This window comes from Choloepus didactylus, chromosome 2 (assembly GCF_015220235.1).
Source record: "Choloepus didactylus isolate mChoDid1 chromosome 2, mChoDid1.pri, whole genome shotgun sequence".
Classification (NCBI taxonomy): Eukaryota; Metazoa; Chordata; class Mammalia; order Pilosa; family Megalonychidae; genus Choloepus; species Choloepus didactylus.
Window position 1 is genome coordinate 222,203,562 of NC_051308.1, and position 20,274 is coordinate 222,223,835.

The 20,274-nt window shown below is 41.0% G+C and overlaps 1 protein-coding gene across 2 annotated transcripts; it reads left to right on the forward strand.

Moving 5' to 3' along the window:
- The first annotated feature begins 114 nt into the window (after positions 1-114).
- RPA2 (replication protein A2) lies at positions 115-19,949 on the forward strand. 2 transcript variants are annotated; one of them, XM_037828016.1, is made up of 9 exons: positions 115-265; positions 522-631; positions 4,209-4,310; positions 4,440-4,553; positions 6,339-6,413; positions 6,864-6,980; positions 17,713-17,820; positions 18,007-18,101; positions 19,207-19,949. In XM_037828016.1, the coding sequence occupies exons 1-9, from the start codon at positions 256-258 to the stop codon at positions 19,289-19,291; spliced, it is 816 nt and encodes a 271-aa protein (XP_037683944.1). In that variant the 5' UTR covers positions 115-255; the 3' UTR covers positions 19,292-19,949. The 2 variants fall into 2 exon arrangements, with proteins under 2 accessions (XP_037683944.1, XP_037683945.1); XM_037828017.1 differs by having other exon boundaries at positions 128-265; positions 525-631.
- The last annotated feature ends 325 nt before the right edge of the window (positions 19,950-20,274 follow it).

Sequence of the window (20,274 nt, forward strand, 5' to 3'; positions counted from 1 at the left end):
CTCCCCGGGAGCAGAGTGCGCGTTTTCAGGACCATGTTCTGACAAGACAGGAAGAAACGTAAGATTCGTGAACTTTGATTGGCTGAAAGGAGAAGCTCCTTGGACCCTGATTGGCTCCGTCCTTGGCGGGAAGGAGTTTATGGCGTCAGCGGAAAGTGGCTGCATCGCCGTGGCAGCAATCGGGTCCTGAGGTGCGGAGCGGACCCACCGGACCGGATCCTGCTGAGCCTCCTACCTGAGGGAGTTGAGAACAAGATGTGGAATAGTAATGATGGGTGGGGCGGGGGAGGATGAGAATCGCAAGGAAGCAAGAGGGCGACACTGGGGTCGGAAAGGCGTGGGGCGGTACGGCTGGGGGAGGGACGGAAGCCGCAGGTGGGGGCATTTGGGGGCTGCGCAGGGGCGGGGAGGAGGTGGTGGGAAGATTGGGGAAAGTGTCGGGAGGGGTGAAGTCTAAGGGGACCTGTGGATTTTTCAGAGGCTTGGAAAACAGCACAGATACTAATACTGTTGCTTAAAAGCAGGTGGATTTGAAAACTATGGCGGCTCCGCCTATGGGGGCGCGGGTGGCTACACGCAGTCCCCTGGGGGCTTTGGATCGCCGACACCTACTCAAGCAGAAAAGAAATCAGTAGGTTGAAAGTTTTTCGTTTTTCGTTTTATTTTATCCTGTCCTGAAACTCCTAACTCATCCACGAAAGAAAATTTAGTCAGCGAAGGAAGGGTGTCGGCATCAACTGATTAAATAATTTTCGATTTTGTCGGGAAAAGTACTGGAATTACTAAGTGCTGTAAGTTTTAAAATTGAAATCTTCCCTAATTTTGCATCCACTGTTTCCTTGGCCTTATTTGGAAGTTTATCAAAATACCTAATGTATCGATCTTGTGGAAAAACTCTGAACTTGTATTTTACCCCCTTTATCTACTCAGAATCTTTTAAAATTAAATGTAGTGAGGCAAAATAGTGTAGCGGTCTTTGAAGTTAAGTATGTCTATGTTCTCCTGTTGCTTTGACACTTACTTGCAGGATATCCTTGGGGAAATTTCTTAAGCTTCCTGGAAATCAGTTTTGCATCCGTTAAATTGGGTTAATAGTACATACTTCCCAGAGTTGTTGAGAGACTTAATATTAAAATATATACAAGGTGCTTAGCCCAGTGCTTGCTCAATAATTGCTTTCAATAAATGATCCTGGTTATTACTATTAAAAAGATCATGGGCTTTGGAGCCAGAAGACATAGGCTGCAAAATCAACCTTGCCTTTCAATTAGCATTGTAACTTAAGTAAGGCAATTTGAACCAGTGGCCCTTGGTTTATTTGTACTACTCATATCACACGGTGGGTCTTAGAATTTGTAAATAAGGTAAGATACAGGAAAGTGATCTGTAAAAAGCTGTCCAAATGTTTATCTACTCTTTCAGAAATGAGGTTAAACAACTGTTGATTCCATCCTATAAATACATGGTTAATTGAGCCTCTCTTTGGGTGTCATTCAGATGTGGTTTTATGAACAGGTTGTATGTTTTGTATACAGCTTTTACCTAAACTTTTAACTTAGGGGTGTGTGTTGGTAGGAAGATATTCATTGATAATACTCATACATTAAAATGTTGCTTTACATTTTTCATAATGAATTATTTCATACAATCCTGTAAGTTATTTCTTGTTTACTCCATTGTACAGCAGAGGTTCAGGGAGATTAAGGAACTGCCCAATTACTTACATAGCTAGTAAATAACTGGAACCAGCAGTACACACATTATAATGCTGAGCAAATTCAAAATCGGGTGAACATCTGTAGCATTATTTTCTTTTTCCCGGAAAGACCAGAAGGAACTCCAGTCCTCTGGCTTTGTCTTCTTTGAGGTTATGAAGGAGGAAACAGAAGATAAATACTGATTGTCATCCTTTTCTCCCCAAACTTAACTATGTTTCTCCAGTTAGAATTTTTTTATTCATTTTAGAATCCCTAGCTTGGGCGATGTCTTGAGGCAGCTTTTCAGAGAAGGATGATGGCTCAAACTCAGGTCTTTTGTTTTTAAATCTAGTGCTTTTTTCATAGTAAATTAGATAAATGTTCCTGTCTAAAATGTTTCCTATTGAGTATAAATCTATTATATTTGGTCAAACCATGTGAAATTGCCAATAATGGCTGTTTTTTAAATCTAAAAAATGGTAATTTTTTATAGTACTGTTACAGTAGCCTGTGGTTCAGTAGTTAGCTATGAAAATAGTATCCCCCCCCCCCCCAAAATTAAACATCCTTTTGCTGGTACATCCTCTGTGAACCTCTTTGGAACAAACCCGAAACTCCTTGTGATCAGTTCCTGGCACATAATGGATGCTTAATAAAAAAACAAATATTTGTGATTTGAGATGAAATTTAAGGCATAACACCTCACCCATTACCCATATGTGACTTTTTATCCAGGGAATAATAATATTTATTGAATACCTGTTACATGCAGAGATTGTATTGACCCTTTATATACATTAGATGTTTCATTTACAATAACTTGAAAGGTAGATATCCTCATTTTATAGAAGAGGTGTGGCTTGTGTGGGGCTGTAGAATTGGGATTTGAACACAGGTCTGTGAGATTCTCTGGCTTCATACTGACCCTTAGTTTTCTTGTGCAAAAGATGTAATGGAAATCTCAGCTGTGATAGGTATAAACAGAAAATATAGTAGCTTGTTTGTGAGAGATAAATCCTGGGACCTTTGCAAATTCTACATCTGTAAATACTAATGTATTTATATATGTTTATTTATTTGCATATAACTATAAAGTACAGTAAAATGAAATTTTGAAAAACAGTTGATTCCTTCACACGTTTATTAAAAACTGTTGTAGATTTGAAGAGTGAAGAGCAATAGCCAAATAATTGCTAACACTTATTAAATGTTTACACAATCGATATGCTAGATAGTATTCTAATTGCTTTAACATATTACTATATTTAATTTTCATAATGACTTTATACTTACTAGTTTTACAGATGAGGAAGCTGAGGTGCAGATGAGTTGAGAAACATGTCCCAAGAGCACACTGCTCCTTAACCCCCAAGCTGCATATCAACATGACCACCCTCATCATTCAAAATTCTGTTTCAGCCAAGTGAAATATTACCAGTGTTGTGGATCTTCAAGTCATAGCTGGGCCTGCTAAATCCATGAAGGCCAAGAATCTACTGTATTCTCTGTTATATATGTAGTACAGTTGTTCCTGTTGATTTCTGACTGAAAGAACTCTAATCTTCAATTCACCGTGCTCCATCTGCCTTGTCCATATTCTCTCTGAGTCTGTGGGAGTGCAGTATTTGCCCTTAGTCTGGAATGCCCATTCCTAACCCACTATTTTCAGCTATCAAAATTTTCCTGCTTCAAGGTCCAGCCCAAATGCTTTTGAGAGCCCATAGCACATTTAATTATGTAGTGAATCAAAATCAGATTTGTTGTTTACATTTTCATCTCCCCTAGGTTAGGAGTATCTTGAAGGCCTATCCTACCCCATCTTATCCTTCTTTGTATCACCTGGACTATCCCTGGCCAGTGGTAGACAAAGGAGTTTACACTCTTGTCAAGCTGCATCCATATATGATTATTCTTACTAGACACTTCTAGCCACCCTATCCCTGCTCCTTTAAAGATGTCCAGTGTGGCCAAGCCCTTTTCCTGTTTTCTCTAAGAGCGCCATCTAATTATCAGAACATCTGTGCTAAAGGAAGCCATGCTTGTAATTTTTTGCTATATATTTTCACAAGGCCTGGAGCAACTCTCCGAAAGTACCATCTCTCCTGGCCATTTGTCAAACCCTTTCCAAATACCATCTCATCAGTGGCTTGAACACCAGTTCCAGTCTGTTCCCATCCCAAAGCTGGGATTTCCTTTTAAAACTCTGTTCTGGCAGCAGGTCACACTTCTTTAGGGTCTTCCCACTCTGGCCTACTCATATTGGTGAATCCCTAGTGCAACATGAACTTAGCCATTCAGCAGATGCTTTGAAGTCAAGACAGTCTTGGGTTTGAATTCTGAGTCTGGTATTCGTTAGCTATATGTCCGTGGTTTCCATCTCTGTGAAGCAGGGATAATAAGCTTTTGATGCTTCAGTATTATATACATGTAAGTGCTTGGTATATAGCAGGTGTTAAATGAGTGGTAATTATTACTTTCTCAATTAGATTTATGCATACTTTTTCTTTTCAGAGAACCCGAGCGCAGCATATCGTACCTTGTACCATATCCCAGCTGCTTTCCGCCACTCTGGTTGACGAAGTGTTCAAAATTGGGAATGTTGAGATTTCACAAGTATGTAAAAAAAAAATTGGTGGAAAAGCCATTTGACCATATAAAAAATGAAATAAGATTTCATTTAAAACCACATAAATGTGCTTTGTTTCCAGGAAAACCAAGCTCTTTATTTTTCTTTCAACCTAGGTCACTATTGTGGGCATAATCAGACATGCAGAGAAGGCTCCAACCAACATTGTTTACAAAATAGATGACATGACAGCTGCACCCATGGATGTTCGCCAGTGGGTTGACACAGATGTAAGCATTTCTTTTTGAATCAGTGTTAGGTTACTTTGGGACTTTGGAGACGCTGAAAATAATATATAAGCAAGACATAAAAAGTAGAAATCCTAGAATGAAGTTAATAGATTAGATTGCATAAAGTTTAAAACCTTCGAAATTTCCCAAAATACTATAAACAGTTAAAAGTCAAATGATAGGAGATCTAGAAGGTAAACTCCATGAGAACAAGGATTTTTATCTTGTTCACCATCATATCCCCAGCCCCTAGAACAGTGTCAGTTACTTCGTGTATCCTGAGTAAATATTGTTTAAATGCATGGGAAAAATATATTACAAACTTTTTTTATCTTAATTAATTAATAAGAGCTCTTATAAAGCAACTGTGTCTTAGGAAAATGGGCAAAGAAGATGCAAGATAATTCATAAAAGATGAAATATAAGTGGCAGTGACAACATTGTTCAGCCTAATCTGTTAATGATAGCAGGTTTAATAAACTTTGAGATATAATTTTCAGCTTATTAAATTGGAAAATAAAAAGTAAAAAGAAATAACAGTGTCCAGTTCTGGTGAGAGCAGCAGCTAGCACAGTGCCTAGCACTTGGTAGGCACTTAGTGAATTATTTATCATTGCCTAGAGTATAAGATGGTATTACCTTTCTCAAAAGTCAGCCTGTATCCGAATCCTCAATTATAATAGTTAATTCTCTACCAACCATATTTTAAAGTAAGTAGGATATGTTTCAAGAGAGCAGTTACCAGGAAGTCAGGGAGAGAAATTCCAAAAAATAAAGTAATATCTGTACTTCACCAGATTTTCATCAACTGTGGTATTTATTATTTTCAACTCTTATAAAGAAATTTTGACACTGACAAGTAATACATAGTGTTAACGTTTTAATATGTATCTGTTAAACATTTATGTTGAGTACGTCCTTGGAGCGTGATATTAAAAAGCCAGTAATGTGATGGCTAGTTACATTTGTTAGAATTGCAAATAAATGCTTCATAAATGGTTTTTCCATTAATCTAAAAAAAAAAAAAAATCATTGCCCATACAAATGTTGAACTGGCATCTCCACTGCTAAGGATTCACATTAAAGAAATAATTAGACATGTACAAAGATTCAGCTATAAGAATGTTGATCATAGCATTATTTATAGTACTGAAAAATTATTATTTATAGTACTCAAAATATTAGCAGTAGGATTATCATTTGGTATATATTTTAACCCATATGGGATCAACCCATATATACAGTTTTGCAGTCATCTTTTTTCCATGTGTCACAACTGGTCTTCCCAGCCAATAAATAGTACTTTCTACAATATCATTTGTAGTGATTGTGGAGTTCCCCATTATATGAAGATACATCTATTGTTGGATATTTAGGTTTTACATTTTTTAGTATTCTAAACTATGTTACGATGAATATTCTTACAGCTGAATCTTAATACATGTTCTTAATTATTTCCTTGAATTCATAAAAGTAGAATGGCTAGCCAATAAGTATATCCACTAGAAAGAGTGTGTGCCTAAGAACATTGTTTGCTTTTTTTATCATGTCCATAAAATAGAGGTTTGGAACTAGAAATTATCTTTAGAGATACTATTATTTTAATTCCTGATTTTATTTAAAAAAAGTAAAATCCAAAGGCAGGGAAACTAGTTAGTACCATATTAGGATCCTTTAGCTTTTCTACTTTATAACTTTCTTTTTCTGTACATAATTTAGAAATTATGAAGGAACTTTTTCCAATATCACTGAAAACTTGATATGGTTGTATTTTTTATCTATTAGGATACAAGCAGTGAAAATGCTGTTGTACCTCCGGAAACATATGTGAAAGTGGCTGGCCACCTGAGATCTTTTCAGGTAGAGTCAGAACAAAGTAATAATTAAAATGTATTTGCATCAAGTGGTTTCTCGGTTTAGGATAATTAAGACTTAACAAAGTCTTCCTGTTTAATGGAAGCAATAGCAACATTGTTTTATTATTCTCTTCTTCAAAAGGGAATAATTGGCCTTCAGGTTAATGTAACACTAACAAAATGGTAGAGAAAGAACAGGATCTCCGCCTGCAGTTCCCAGCTGTGGGGTCCATTAGGTGTGGAAGTGGGAACAGAGTTTGGAGTTGAGAGACTGCTTGGTTGTGTGACCTTGGGCAAGTCATCAAACATCTCTGAGCTTATTTTGTTTGTTCCCCCATTAGTAACTATAAAGTACGTAATGCACATTTTTCCAAGAAAAGAGCAATATGTTTTTACCTGAAATTTACTTGAATGTGCTTATTTTTTACTCACATTTTTCTCTTGATTTTAATAGAACAAAAAAAGCCTGGTAGCCTTTAAGATCATGCCCCTGGAGGATATGAATGAGTTCACCACACATATTCTGGAAGTAGTCAATGCACACATGATGCTGAACAAATCCCACAATCAGGTGAGAAGCCTCACTCTAGTTCTTTTATCTCTTCCCTGGAAGAACATAGACTGCTTCTGTGCTCTGGCTTTGATTTCCTTAATATTTTTAAAGGTCGAGGCAGAAGAAAGACATCAGTAAGTCCTCAAGACATTTCCTCCATGAGCTTTGCTATTTTATTTTATTCCAGATGAAGCACTTATGTTTCTCTAAGAATTACTATTTCCGCTAAATGACACCACTGGTCCAGATGGCTAAAGCCCAAGATAGCCTTCTGGTAGACACACATAATTATGGGCTTAACTCTAGCTTTAGAATTGTCAGTCTATATTCAGAGAAAAGCCCCAGTTAGGACTAAATTTTGCTGCTTTTCTTCCAAACTATTGACTAAATAGGAAAAATTATGCACTATTGTTTGACCCTGAAATTGTATGTCTTGGTTCATCCTGAAATTTTTCCATAACCTTATTTTCTGTTGTATGAATTCAATTTGGCAGGTCCACCTAGGACCACATAAGCGTTTGTTGATTCTAGTATTAGAAAGTCCTCAGATGATTCTGGTGACAGGGTGGAGAATTGCTTAAAATAGAAGATGTTGGCGACTGATGAACCATTAAGAATGCTGTCACATCCTCCTATGGGCCAAGCACTTTGTTAAGCACTGGGGATACAGAGATGAATTTGTTTATTGAAAAATATTTATTGAGCCTGCTATGTGCCAGTCATTATTCTAGGCTCTTGGAATATAGCAGTGAACGAGATAAAGTGTCGCCCTCAAACTTACATTCTCAAGGAAACAAATGAATAATTCTAAGTAGTTATAGGTGCTGTGAAGTAAAATAAAGCAAGGTAGGGGAAGAGAGTAATGGATGGAACAAGAATGGTAAAATTTTAGAGAGGGAATAAGGAAAGGCCTTTTTGAGCAGGTGACATTTGAACAGGGGCATGGATAAAATGAAGGAACATGCAGTGCAGATACTTGGGGAAGAACATTCCAAACAGAGGGAATAGAAAGCGCAAAATCCTGAGGCTGCAGCAAGCTTGGCATAGCTGAGACCTGCAAAAAGACCAGTGTATCTGGAGTGAAGTGACAATGAAAGCAATAGAAGAAGTGGGTAAGGAAGCAAGGCCTATATCATGTAGGACTTTGTAGGCCACGGTAAGGATGAACTTTATTCTGATTGATGCTAAATCTTTGGAAGGTTTTGCTTTACCTTTTTAAAAGATCTTTCAAAAATTCACTTTTTAAAAATTCACCAAGGGTGGGAACAAGTAATTCAGGTAAGTGGTGACAGCAGCTGGGATAAGAAATGGCTGGATTATGATTATTTTGAAGGTGGGGTTGACAGGACTTATTGCTGGATTAGAAATAGAATACAAAGAAAAAGGACGGTTCAAAAATTACTCCAAGGTTTGGGGCTTGAGCAGTTAAATGAAAGAGTAGGTTTGGAGGGTAAAATCAAGAGTTCTGTTTTGGACTTATCAAGTATGAGATGCAGTTAGAACCTAGTGGACAGTTGAATATTTCAGACTGGTACTCGGGGGAGAAGTCTGGGCTAAAGATAGAACTTTGGGAGTCATTAGTGGATAGGTCATATTTAAACTCTTGGATAAGATAACTAGAGAGTTATGAAGTCAGAGGACTGAACTCTGGGACATATTTAACCTTTTGAAGCCTGGAAGCAGAATAGGAGCTAGTGAAAGCCTAAGAATCTACCATTTAGGCAGGAAAAAAACCAGGAAATGTGATTCTATAGAAATCAAGAAAAGAACATTTGAAGGAGAGAATGGAGATTGACTATAGAAGTCAAGTAAAGGATGGAGAAGTCTCCTGTTGGATTTGGAATTGTAGAGGTCTTCTTGATCCTCAAAAGAGAAGGTTCAGTAGAAAGTGTAGAGAGAAAAGTGAATAAAGAGAATGGGTTTGGGTGGAAAGTTTAGGGTATTTCTTTTATTACATGTATCAAATATTGTATGATAAAAAGTGGCTTTGAAGTTAAAATGGGAAGTTAGAGAATAGAACTATGAATATAGAAAAATTACGTTGAAGAGTAAATAAGGTGATCCTTTCCCTAAAGAGTTTACATTAAGAAATTTGGGTTGAGATAACTTAGGCATCGATGAGTGGCAAGCACAGTGCCGTGGAACCACAAAGAAAGGTTTCCTATCCTGGCCTTGGCATCAGGAAAGCCCCCTTAGAGGAGATGATGTCTAAACCAGGTCCTAAAAGGTGCATGAGCTGGGACTACCTCAGGCAGAGGGAAAATTATTTCAGCAAAGACAGTTAGGTAAGAATCAGCATTCAGCTCAGTATTACTGGATCATAAAATGTAAAATTATTTTTCACCATAATCTTGAAAGCTTGAAAACAGCAGACCATGTTTTTGTTTTTTGACTCCCGCAAAGCAGGAAGCATTTAATGAACATTTGTTGAATGAATGAATTTCCTTACTGAATGGGATTTCTCCTAATGATCTTCCACGGTGCTCTTCTATCTTTTATGGGTACTTAACATATTTGATTCTTTGTCATTTTTGTTTTTTTGGTTCAGTGTGTTAAACATAGAGCATGTACTGTCTTCCTGGCACTGTGTAAAGATGAAGGGACTTGAGGCACAAACGATATGACGAGTGCTATGATAGGATCTGGGCTGAGTGCTATGAGAGTTAAGAAGTAGGAACATAACTAAGTTGACTTGGGGAATGTCAAGGAAGGTGTGATGGTTAGGTTCATGTGTCAACTTGGCCAGGTGACCCAGCTGTCTGGTCAAGCAAACACTGGCCTAACAATTGCTGTGAGGATGTTTGAGGCTGGTTAATAAACCAACAGGCTGGTTTATTAAATCATCAGTCAATTGACTGCAGCTGTGACTGATGACTCACCAAAGGGTGTGCCTTCCACAGTGAGAGAATGCAATTGGCTGGATTTGATCCAATTAATCAGTTGCAGACTTATAAGCAAGACAGATAGAGGACCTTCACTTCTTCGGCTGCCCAGTGAAGCATTTCCTGAGGAGTTCATCAAAGTTGCTGGTTCGTTTCCTGAGGAGTTCATCGGACATCTTCCTTGGAGTTGACAGTGTCGAGTGCTCTACAGAATTTGGACTCGTGCATACCCACAGTTGCGTGAGTCCCTTTTACAATTTGATAATCAGACACACCTCTCATTGATTCTGTTTCCCTAGAGAACCCTAACTAATACAACTTGGTACCAGAAGTGGTTCTTGAGAAACAGAATCTTAAAATGGGCTTTTACAATTTGTTTTCTACTCTGATTAGATTCAGAGGCACTAATGACTCTATTTCCAATAAACAAGAGGGCACTGACAGTCCATGGCATGAGTTGGCAAAGGAAATACGCAAAATAGCACCATTTGATTCTCCTAATCATACTCTAGTACGAAGCAAGGCTCTGGGTGACAGTGTTTTCGACACCTTCACGGAGTTTTGCAGTATTAAGAGGTATAATGATGTTGGCTGGCTGCTCTTAGATACTTTGGATAAAGTTGTAAGAGAAGGGGATGAGCTAAAGGCTTCAAATTCAAAACTTAAACTCCGTATGACAGATGTAAAGGTTTCCATGTGTGCCCTGAAAGAAAATCTTATTTCCTGTGCCCGCAGACTGGAAGTTTCTGAAAACCAGACTCAGTCTCTCATTGTGCGAATAGCAAATTTACAACGTAAACTAAAATCTCAACCTCTCAGGGTGTCTGCTGTTGAAGTAAAGGCATTGATTGGAAAAGAATGGGATGCGGAAACTTGGGAAGGGGGTATATGGATTGATAATAATGGCAGTGAGGACATTGGAACCCTGGATTCTGCTGGGTCATTGTTAGATTTACCTGTAGATGGCTGTCCTGAGGAAACAGCTTCCCCACCTCCAGTCTGCCCTAAGGAGCCTGCCACCCAACCCCCACCTAAGGAGATAAACCCTTCAGTACCTGCTAATCCTGTAATCACCTCCCCTGAGGAAGCAGCCCCCACTCCTTTGTCTGGAGAGATTAATCCTGTTTTAAGAGATGAAAATGCAACAGAATGTCCTGAGGTGAATGGCTTGAGAGGTAATTCTCTTTTCATGACCCACCCCCACCACCAGTTTTTGCTTGAAGACCTATAACGAGGCTCAAGTCCCAACAAGCCCCAAAGGGTGAGATATAAAGTGCGACCCATGAAGAGGTATGCTATACTCCAAAGGAACTGTATGAGTTTTCCAATTTATAGAGACAGAAATCAGGGGAATATGTGTGGGAATGGATATTAAGAGTGTGGGATAATGGTGGAAGGAATATAAGGTTGGATCAGGCTGAATTTACTGATATGGGCCCACTAAGCAGAGATTCTGCATTCAATGTTGTAGCTCGAGGGGTTAGAAAGGGTGTTAACTGTTTGGGTGGCTGGCTGAAACATGGATCAAAAGGTGGGCGGCATTATCAGAGGTTGAAATGCCAGAACTGCCCTGGTACAATGTGGAGGAGGGGATTCAAAGGCTTAGAGAGATTGGAATGTTAAGAGTGGATTTATCATGGAAGAACTGCTCACACAGCCCTGGAATGTCCAGAGGACACACCTTTTACCAGGACTGTAAGGAATAAATTTGTGAGACTAGCTCCATCCCTGAAGAGCTCTGTAGTCGCCCTTCTTTGTAGGTCAGATATTGCTGTAGGAACTGCTGTCACTGAGCTGGAATCCTTAAACACAATGGGGATAATCGGGTCCCGAGTCGGTAGAAGCCAAGTGGCTGCAGTTAATCGCCACAGACAAGGTGGGCATGGCTACCATAATGGAAAACAGGCTCAAAGCAGCAATCAAAATAATATGACTCACAGAGACTTATGGCATTGGCTAGTGGATCATGGAGTACCAAGTAGTAAAATAGATGGGCAATCGACTAAATTCTTGTTTGAACTATATAGGCAGAAGAATTCTAGGTCACGTGAACAAAAATCTCCCTCGAATTACAAAAACAGAGTCACGGCCCCTTAATCAATTCCCAGACTTGAGACAGTTTACAGATCCAGAGGCCCTTGAATGAAGGGAAGGCCAGGTACCCTTGGGGACGGACCCTGTTACACTGCCAAAAATTTATACTGCTAATCTTCCTCCCAGCCTTCCCCAGGGGGACCTACGGCCTTTTACCAGGGTGACTGTGCATTGGGGAAAAGGAAATGATCAGATATTTCATGGATTATTAGACACTGGTTCAGAAGTGACATTAATTCCTGGAGACCCAAAACGTCACTCTCGTCCACCAGTCAGAGTTGGGGCTTATGGAGGTCAGGTGATTGATGGAGTTTTAGCTCAGGTCCGTCTCACAGTGGGTCCAGTGGGTCCCCAGACCCATTCTGTGGTTATTTCCCCAGTGCCGGAATGCATAATTGGAATAGACATACTCAGCAACTGGCAGAATCCTCACATTGGTTCCCTGACTCCTGGAGTGAGGGCTATTATGGTGGGAAAGGCCAAGTGGAAGCCACTAGAACTGCCCCTGCCTAGCAAAATAGTGAACCAGAAGCAATACCGGATTCCTGGAGGGATTGCAGAGATTAATGCCACTCTAAGGACTTGAAGGATGCAGGGGTGGTGATTCCCACCACATCCCCATTCAACTCTACTATTTGGCCTGTGCAGAAAACAGATGGGTCTTGGAGGATGACTGTGGATTATCGTAAGCTTAACCAGGTGGTGACTCCAATTGCAGCTGCTGTCCCAGATGTGGTATCATTGCTTGAGCAAATCAACACATCCCCTGGTACCTGGTATGCAGCTATTGATCTGGCAAATGCTTTTTTCTCAATTGCTGTCAGCAAGGACCACCAGAAACAGTTTGCATTTAGCTGGCAAGGCCAGCAGTTTACATTCACCGTGCTACCTCAGGGTTATATCAACTCTCCAGCCCTATGTCATAATATTGTCCGCAGGGATCTTGATCATTTCTCCCTCCCACAAGACATCACACTGGTCCATTATATTGATGATATCATGTTGATTGGACCTAGTGAGCAAGAAGTAGCAACTACTCTAGATTTGTCGGTAAGGTATTTGTGTGGCAGAGGATGGGACATAAATCCAACAAAAATACAAGGCCCTTCCACCTCAGTAAAATTTCTAGGTGTCCAGTGGTGTGGGGCCTGTCGAGATATTCCTTCTAAGGTGAAGGATAAGCTGTTACATCTGGCCCCTCCTACAACCAAAAAAGAGGCACAATGCTTAGTTGGCCTCTTTGGGTTTTGGAGACAACATATTCCTCATTTAGGTGTGCTACTCCGGCCCATTTACCGAGTGACTAGAAAAGCTTCTAGTTTTGAGTGGGGACCGGAGCAAGATGAGGCTCTGCAACAGGTCCAGGCTGCTGTGCAAGCTGCTTTGCCACTTGGACCATACGATCCAGCTGACCCAATGGTGCTGGAAGTGTCAGTGGCAAATAGACATGCTGTTTGGAGCCTTTGGCAGGCTCCTATAGGAGAATCACAGCACAGGTCCTTAGGATTTTGGAGTAAAGCTTTACCATCTTCTGCAGATAACTACTCTCCATTTGAGAAACAGCTGTTGGCCTGCTACTGGGCCTTAGTAGAGACAGAACGCTTAACCATGGGCCACCAAGTTACCATGAGACCTGAGTTACCTATCATGAGCTGGGTGTTGTCTGACCCACCAAGCCATAAAGTTGGGCATGCACAGCAGCACTCCATCATGAAATGGAAATGGTATATACGAGATAGAGCTCGAGCAGGTCCTGAAGATACAAGTAAGTTACATGAGGAAGTGGCCCAAATGCCCATGGCCCCCACTCCTTCCACCTTACCTTCTCTTTCCCAGCCCGCAACTATGGCATCTTGGGAAGTTCCTTACAGTCAGTTGACTGAGGAAGAGAAGACTCGGGCCTGGTTTACAGATGGTTCTGCACGATATGCAGGCACCACCCGAAAGTGGGCAGCTGCAGCACTGCAGCCCCTTGCTGGGATGTCCCTGAAGGACGGTGGTGAGGGGAAATCCTCCCAGTGGGCAGAACTTCGAGCAGTGCACCTGGTTGTTCACTTTGCTTGGAAGGAGAACTGGCCAGAGGTGCGTCTGTATACTGATTCCTGGGCTGTTGCTAATGGTTTGGCTGGATGGTCAGGGACTTGGAAGGAACATGATTGGAAGATTGGTGACAAAGAAGTCTGGGGAAGGGGTATGTGGATAGACCTTTCTGAGTGGGCAAACAACATGAAGATATTCGTGTCCCATGTGAATGCTCACCAGAGGGTGACTTCAGCAGAAGAAGGTTTTAATAACCAAGTGGATAAAATGACCCGTTTGGTGGATACCAATCAGCCTCTTTCCCCAGCAACTCCTGTCATTGCGCAATGGGCTCATGAACAAAGTGGTCATGGTGGTAGGGATGGAGGTTATGCATGGGCTCAACAACATGGACTTCCACTCACCAAGGCTGACCTGGCCACAGCCACTGCTGAGTGTCCAGTCTGCCAGCAGCAGAGACCCACACTCAGTCTCCGATATGGCACCATTCCTCGAGGTGATCAGCCTGCTACCTGATGGCAGGTTGATTACATTGGACCACTTCCATCATGGAAGCGGCAGCGATTTATTCTTACTGGAATAGACACATATTCCAGATATGGGTTTGCCTTCCCTGCACAACATGCTTCTGCCAAAACTACGATCCGTGGACTTACAGAATGCCTCATCCACCGTCATGGTATTCCTCACAGCATTGCTTCGGACCAAGGAACCCACTTCACAGCAAATGAAGTGAGGGGATGGGCACATGCTCATGGAATTCTGTGGTCTTACCATGTTCCCCATCATCCAGAGGCAGCTGGGTTGATAGAATGGTGGAATGGCCTGTTGAAGACTCAATTACAGTGCCAACTAGGTGGCAATACCTTGCAGGGTTGGGGCAGTGTTCTCCAGGAGGCTGTGTATGCTCTGAAACAGCGTCCTCTCTGTGGTGCTGTTTCTCCCATAGCCAGGATTCACGGGTCCAGGAATCAAGGGGTGGAAACAGGAGTGGCACCACTCACTATCACTCCTAGTGATCCACTAGGTAAATTTTTGCTTCCTGTCCCTGCAAGCTTAAGCTCTGCTGGTCTACAGGTCTTGGTTCCAAAAGGAGGAGTGCTTCCACCAGGAAACACAACAGTAATCCCATTGAACTGGAAGTTAAGACTGCCACCTGGCCACTTTGGGCTTCTTATGCCTCTGAATCAACAGGCAAGGAAGGGGATTACTGTACTGGCTGGGGTGACTGATCCTGACTACCAAGGGGAAATAGCACTGCAACTACACAATGGAGGTAAAGAAGAGTTTTCCTGGCATACAGGAGATCCCCTGGGGCGTCTCTTAGTACTACCATGCCCCGTGATTCAAGTCAATGGAAAACTGCAACAACCCAATCCAGGCAGGACTACCAATGGCCAAGAAACTTCAGGAATGAAGGTTTGGGTCACCCCACCAGGCAAAGAACCACGGCCAGCTGAAGTGCTTGCTGAGGGTAAAGGGAACATGGAATGGGTAGTGGAAGAAGGTCGTGATAAATATGAGCTACGGCCATGTGACCAGTTACAGAAATGAGGACTATGATGACATGAATATTTCCTCCTCGTTTTGTTATGATTATGTTTGTATTTGTCTGTAAAGCAAATATCTTTGCTTTCTTCTTTGTCTTATCGCCTTATCATATGGCATAAGCTGTAATGTTCATTTTGAAGGTATGGTTTTGGGTGATGTGTATAACTGCCAAGTTGACAAGGGGTGGACTGTGATGGTTAGGTTCATGTGTCAGCTTGGCCAGGTGACCCAGCTGTCTGGTCAATTAAACACTGGCCTAACAATTGCTGTGAGGATGTTTGCGGCTGGTTAATAAACCAACAGGCTGGTTTATTAAATCATCAGTCGACTGCAGCTGTAACTGATGACTCACCAAAGGGCGTGCCTTCCACAATGAGAGAATGCAATTGGCTGGATTTGATCCAATTAATCAGTTGAAGACTTATAAGCAAGACAGATAGAGGACCTTCACTTCTTCGGCTGCCCAGTGAAGCATTTCCTGAGGAGTTCGTCGAAGTTGCTGGTTCGTTTCCTGAGGAGTTCATCAAACACGTTCGTTGAAGATCCCAGTTCATTTCCTCAGGAGTTCGTCGAAGTTGCCGGTTCATTTCCTGAGGAGTTCATCGGACATCTTTCTTGGAGTTGATGGTTTGTTGACGGCTCTACAGAATTTGGACTCGTGCATACCCACAGTTGCGTGAGTCACTTTTACAATTTGATAATCAGAGACACCTCTCATTGATTCTGTTTCCCTAGAGAACCCTAACTAATACAGAAAGCTTTACAAAGGCACTGGCAATTAAGTTGTGCTTTGAAGGATGAGAAGAGAATTTACCAGCAGAAAGGGGGAGTTGCATTCCAGATAGGAAATGGCATGTTCAGGCCAGAAACATGTGTGAGGATGGCAAGAAATCCAGGATACTGGTTAGTGGGAGATAAGAATAAATGGTCAAAAATAAAACATTTGAAGGCTAGTTGTGGTAGGTCTTGAAGAATCTAGGAGTCTTATTTTTTTGACAGGCAGGGGGAGCTACTGAAAGCTTTAAAGCTGAGGCATGAGAATCCAAGGCGGTTATCACTGGGGGTCAATGATTGGAGTACAAGAGACTAAAAGCTGTGGTACCAATCCAGGAGACCCAGGGAGTGGGGTGAGGGTGAGGATTGGCCTCGCTGCACTGAAGGTTGTATTTATAGGCTATGGTGACAGATTGTAGAAGATGAAGGTGAAAGAATGGAGACTCACAGATGATTGATCTGTAGGGTTGGATTTGGGTTTACTAGTTGAGATGGAATGTAGCAGGACAAGCAGGTTTGGGGAAGAAAGTAATGAATTTTATTTTATTTTGAACTGTCTGTGAGATACCTACACGGAGATATCCAGTAGATGGCTGGGAATAATAATTTGTGGCCTAGGAGGAGGTCTGAGATGAAACCCTGGGGGAACTGTCAGCATTTTGGGGGGTAGAAAAGGCTGATACTGAGAAGGTATAGTTTGGGAGGGAATTGGAGAACCAGAAGAATCCGGTGTCAAGCCTAGAGAAGAGTACATTTAAAGAAGAGTGGTCCACAGTAGCTACTTCTGAGAGGTCAGATATTATGAGGACTGAGAGAGACTATTGGGAATGTCAGCTGAAAGTCATCAGTGAACTTGGTGAGAGCCATTTTAGAAGTGTATTTGGGGAGGATCCAAATAGAGGTGGACTGAGGACTGATGAAAGAGAAAAGAAAAGAAAATAGTGGTTATAGGCTAATTTGAAGTAATTTGGTAGTAAAATGAAAGAGAGAGAGTGATGGGGGACTAAGTCTGCTTTTCTCTCTTTCCTTTCATGCCCCATGCCTAGTTGGCACTCAATAAATAAATGCTTGAGGGATTGAGCCCCAAGGATACCATTATAGCATATCTAGAGGTATTTTTCCTTTCAGCGCTGTTTTCCTCTGGCTCCTCTCCCATATCACAAAGAAAAGTAGCCAGGAGTCACCTTTCTCTCTTCTTGGTATTATGTACTTCAGAAGGTTATTTTATCTTCTTATGAAGCACTCATTGGATAACAGATGTGTCTTTCAGTGTAAGAAATTGTTATTGCAAAAACTCTTTGCTTAGATTGTTTTTCTGTAAACTGCTTATTAACAAGCTATTTTAAATAGCAAAGACTTTGGTTAACTTGTTGAATTTCCTAATGTTGTCAACTTCTTTTTTAATTCAGCCCTCAGCAGGGAGAGTACCTATCGGCAATCCAGGAATGGGTGAAGCGGGGAACTTTGGTGGGAATAACTTCATGCCAGCCAATGGCCTCACTGTGGCCCAAAACCAGGTAAACCCCATCTGACTGATACCAGAAATGCAAAACACAGACAATTCTAAATTTTGTTCCTTCCTGAATGAGCATAAGGATGTCTTAAGTATCCAGCGCAGTTTCTTTCTTAAAAAGCACTCCAGGTTTACAGAGGGGAGCTGGTTCAAAGTAGTTGCTAAATCCTTCTCTGATTTGATTCTTGAGGTGCTGAGTTTGATTAAAGCATGCCCAAGACCTGAAGGATTGAACTTTCATGATCTCAAGAACCAGCTACAGCACATGACTGTAGCCTCAATCAAGTGAGTATATGGTTTCCATAAGCTGAGGCTCCAGAATTGTACCCAATTCACCTCACCAGGGTGAATTTAAAAAATATCTGTTGACTGCACCTTACTGATAGAAGGGAAGTTGGTCAGCTGTGGAAAAGTAGAAAAAGGAATCACAAAGATGATTATTGTATTTAACAAAATATTTGAGTACGCATTATGTACTGGGAATATAATTTTGAGCAAAAGCTGACCCGATAACCTCTTGAGGGATTTAGTCTGGAGGAGTGAGTTCCTTTGCTTCTGGACTTTAGGTGGTGCCGTTCCTTTGGCAGTACCGTCCCTGTTGTGGAGGTGGTGCAGTAGGCTATGTGGATCAGAAACCATTAGACAGTCTTTTCAACACATTTGTCCTGATTCTGTGTTAGACAAGCAACCTCCTGATTCCAGTGTAATGAACTAATCAAACAGACTGCTATGGTCCTCGTGATAGTTATTTGTTATCATAAGTCAGTTGGCATTCTAGGCCTAAATAGAAAAGAAATGCTCAGATTTAATTCCATTTCCTGTACTGTAAAATAAAGATCATTTCTAACTGCTAGTTACTCTGATGATGAGGTGCAGAATCACTAGCACATAGTTAAGTGCCCTATAATTCTCAACTGTTGTTACTAGGTTACTGACACTAAGGACCTTGAACAGTTTAAAGCTGTCATACCATTTTTGGAAAGACCTTTCCTTTACTTTCTGCAGCATCTTTGGGGAGCTAGAAGGTTGGGGACTGTGGTTGTGTGGGGAGTACTTTTAAACACAGCTGTTTTTAAAGGAGCTTTTCTGTGCAAGCTGGACCATGGCTTTAAATGCCGTTTCACTTTAAGTGAAACTATTCTTGCTTTACACAGTTTAGGAAAGGGATCCAAGGCAGCATTAACAGACCTTGTCTCCATGGATAACCTTAGTTTTGCAATTTTTCTGGCATTTCTTCCTGTGAGAGCCTTTTATGAGCAAAACGGCTGTGAATTCTTAGCTGAGATAGAAAATGGGGAGGTGAGTGAAGTTTATGCATTTGGCCATATCCAAAAGGCAGATTTCATTCTTTCCCATTTGTTTGAAAATGAGACTTTTTCTTTCTTTCCAGGCAAGCTGTGGATTTTCTTAGCAACGAGGGACACATCTATTCCACTGTGGATGATGATCATTTTAAATCCACAGATGCAGAATAACTGGATCTAATTGGGTATCTGAAATATTTTATAGCTAGATCTATTTTCACAATCTGTTGTCTCTAGCTGTGCATAAGTTTGGCCAGTTGACTTCTAAGTAGTAGGTCTTTTCTATAAAAGGGTCTCAACTGACATTTTTTGAAACTTACTGCACTTCTGTGTTTTTGTCTTGTTTTGTTTTGTTTTGTTTGAAGCTCAGAGGGAGATGGGCAATTAACAGGGATGTAAACCAGGACAGGATTTCTTGAAGAGGTTACAAATAAGCTAGTTAGAACATCAGAATAGATGGAATTGGAAGAGATGCTACCAAGAGAATTGGGCAATATTACTTAAATAAATGCTCAGGAGCATCTGTTCCTAAAGTGTTTCTTGTTAAAGACAAAGTGAGCAGGACTAGGGCCTATTGGCAGAGAGCTAATCAAGAGATCTGCTAACCTCTGCCTGTTTTTGTTTGCCACTTTGGTAATGTGGAGTTACTTTCAGAATTGCAGTTTGATTCAGCCTCTTGTCTTGATTGCTGCTGAAAACTATTATGTGAATGTGAGGTTTCTGGAGTGTGGCCTCTGGAGCAGGGCAGAGGAAAGTACTTATTTTGTACTCTTTTGTACAAAATAAATGTATCCATTTGTTTAATAAAACAATTTTTTTGTTGCACTAACTTGTGGAAATGTTCTTGTTTCTTTTTGTTTTTAAGCAGGTGTTATTACTGTTTTATCAGCTGAGACAGTGTTGCATAGTGAAGACTTTGATTTCAATCCCAACTCTTTCCCTCCTCCTTTTGCTTGTGTGTGTGTTCTAATAAAACCCTATTTATAAAAACAGGTGGTCATCCAGATTTGACATATGGGCCATAATTTGTTGAACCCTGCCTTTACAAAGCATGTGAGATCCTCAGATATCTCTGTCAGCATTTGATGAAACTTTTTTTTTGTCCCAAGGCAGAAAGGAGGTCTTTTTTGTTTGGCGTTTGTTTAGGGCGGGAG

Excerpts from the sequence above, each read along its gene's own strand:
- RPA2 (XM_037828016.1), top strand. Across the intron at positions 6,414-6,863 it reads GCCACCTGAGATCTTTTCAG|AACAAAAAAAGCCTGGTAGC; the intron begins GTAGAGTCAGAA and ends TGATTTTAATAG. Across the intron at positions 6,981-17,712 it reads TGAACAAATCCCACAATCAG|CCCTCAGCAGGGAGAGTACC; the intron begins GTGAGAAGCCTC and ends TTTTTAATTCAG.